This window comes from Tamandua tetradactyla, unplaced genomic scaffold (genome assembly GCF_023851605.1).
Source record: "Tamandua tetradactyla isolate mTamTet1 unplaced genomic scaffold, mTamTet1.pri scaffold_227_ctg1, whole genome shotgun sequence".
Classification (NCBI taxonomy): Eukaryota; Metazoa; Chordata; class Mammalia; order Pilosa; family Myrmecophagidae; genus Tamandua; species Tamandua tetradactyla.
The window spans coordinates 8,472-10,651 of NW_027518336.1; the positions used below are offsets into that span (position 1 = coordinate 8,472).

The following is a 2,180-nucleotide window of genomic DNA, read 5'->3' on the forward strand; positions in this document are numbered from 1 at the left end:
ATGCAAAAAGACCCAAACTGGCTTATAATTCAACGGAGTATTGAGAGGTTCCAGGAACCATAGGAAGAAGCCACAGAAAGGATCAGACGGATGCTTCCAGGAGCTGCTGTCCCCACCTGCCCAGGTCACCGCAAGGGGCCCTGCACCTGCACGCCACCACCCAAGGTGCAGCTCCCGCCACCGCCCCTGCAGGCTCCCAGCCCCACCCACCGACCCCCTGGGCTCTGGTGGCCCAGGAGTTTCGAGAGCTGAGTAACACGTTGTGGGTCCGTGATGAGCGTCCCCAGGCACCTGCCCCAACAACAACAAGGAACAAGGCTCTATTGGGCCCTCGCGTCAGGACAACACAAGCCAGGGAGGAGGATAAAAGCCTCGACAGTCCCAGCTCCTCACACTCACACACTCACTCACACACTCACCCTCATCCCCCAGTCACCTACTGCCCCACCCCCACCATGGCTGCATCCACCGTGTCTGCCTGCTCCAGCAACCTGAGCTACAGCCGCCGGGTCTGCCTGCCCCGCACCTGCACCGGCCCCTCCTGGGAGGTGGACAACTGCCCAGAGAGCTGCTGCGAGCCCCCCTGCTGCGCCCCCACCTGCTGCGCCCCCACCTGCTGCACCTCCACCTGCTGTGCGCCCCCCTGCTGCACATCTACCTGCTGCGCCCCGGCCCCCTGCCTGACCCTTGTCTGCACCCAAGTGAGCTGTGGGTCCAGCCCCTGCCAAGCCGTCTGCACCAGCTCCTGTGAGCCCTCCTGCTGCCAGCAGTCTAGCTGCCAGCCTGCTTGCTGCACATCCTCCTCCTGCTGCATGCCAGTCTGTTGCAAGCCCGTCTTCTCTGTGCCTATTTGCTGTGGGGACTCACCCTGCCAGGATGCTTTGTGCTGCCAGCAGTCTAGCTGCCAACCTGCTTGCTGCACGTCCTCCCCCTGCAGGTCCTGCTGCGTGCCTGTCTGCTGCAAACCTGTCTGTTGCAAGCCCGTCTGCTGCGTACCTGTCTGCTGTGGGGACTCCCCCTGCCAGGATTCTTCATGCTGCCAGCAATCTAGCTGCCAGCCTGCTTGCTGCACATCCTCCACCTGCACGTCCAGCTGCGTGCCCATGTGCTGCAAGCCCGTGTGCTGCGAGCCCGTCTGCTGCGAGCCCATCTGCTGCAAGCCCGTGTGCTGCAAGCCTGTCTGCTGCGAGCCTGTCTGTTGTGGGGACTCACCCTGCCAGGATGCTTCATGCTGCCAGCAGTCTAGCTGCCAGCCTGCTTGCTGCACGTCCTCCCCCTGCACGTCCAGCTGCGTGCCCGTGTGCTGCAAGCCCGTGTGCTGTGCGTCCACCCCCTGCCCCTCGTCCTGCTGCAGACCCTCCTCCTGCGTGTCCCTGCTCTGCCGCCCCGTGTGCAAGCCCGCCTGCTGTGTGCCCGCCTCCTGCTGTGCCCCCACCTCCTCCTGCCAGCCCAGCTGCTGCCGCCCGGCCTCCTGCGTGTCCCTGCTCTGCCGGCCTGCGTGTCCCCGCCCAGCCTGCTGAGGCCCCTCCCTGGTCCTAACGTCCTGCTGCTGACCGGGCATGTGACCCTAGGACCCACTGGGTGATATGGGTGATCCCCAACCCTCACACTGACAGCCTGCCACCCACCCTCAGGATTCAACCCCACGCAGGCTCTGGCAGGCATCTCAGCGTGCAAGTTCACAGGCGTCAACCCCCAAGAGCCACGGCACAGCCCACCTGCCACCTCCTCATCAGACCCAAATGAGCAAGAGACGGCCCTCCCGACCAGTTTAAGGGACCCCAGGACGCTCCCGTGCCAATGTTCCCTACCCGGTCCTGCACCCAAGCCGCCCAAGGGCCTTGCCCCCTCCTCAAAGCTTTTCTGTGCCCCCTGCCCATACACGCATCCTGTGCTGAGAGCAATAAACTCCCTTCCTTGCCCCAATGTGGTCCCCTACTTGCCTGGTGCTACATTTCCTCCTCTTTTCCTGCCCTTTGACCTAAGATAACCCTGGCGTAAGCAACCTTGGCTTCATTTCACACAGTGCCACAGCACCTGCACCTGCCCGTCCCGGCATCCCCCGGGGGTCTCAGGTGCTGTGTGTCCAGGACTGGGTGGCTCCCTGGCAGCTCACCCAGTAAGGCGAGGAAAGGGCCCAGGCGAGGCAGCCCCTGAGAGGTGGCGGGCAGGGCTGGGGC

The 2,180-nt window shown here is 64.2% G+C and overlaps 1 protein-coding gene across 2 annotated transcripts; it reads left to right on the top strand.

The window, feature by feature from the left end:
- The first annotated feature begins 455 nt into the window (after positions 1 to 455).
- On the top strand, positions 456 to 1,520 carry LOC143673236 (uncharacterized). Of its 2 annotated transcripts, XM_077147552.1 has the most exons (4): positions 456 to 814; positions 938 to 1,097; positions 1,146 to 1,282; positions 1,355 to 1,520. In XM_077147552.1, the coding sequence occupies exons 1-4, from the start codon at positions 456 to 458 to the stop codon at positions 1,518 to 1,520; spliced, it is 822 nt and encodes a 273-aa protein (XP_077003667.1). The 2 variants fall into 2 exon arrangements, with proteins under 2 accessions (XP_077003667.1, XP_077003666.1); XM_077147551.1 differs by having other exon boundaries at positions 456 to 1,282.
- Positions 1,521 to 2,180: the final 660 nt, after the last annotated feature.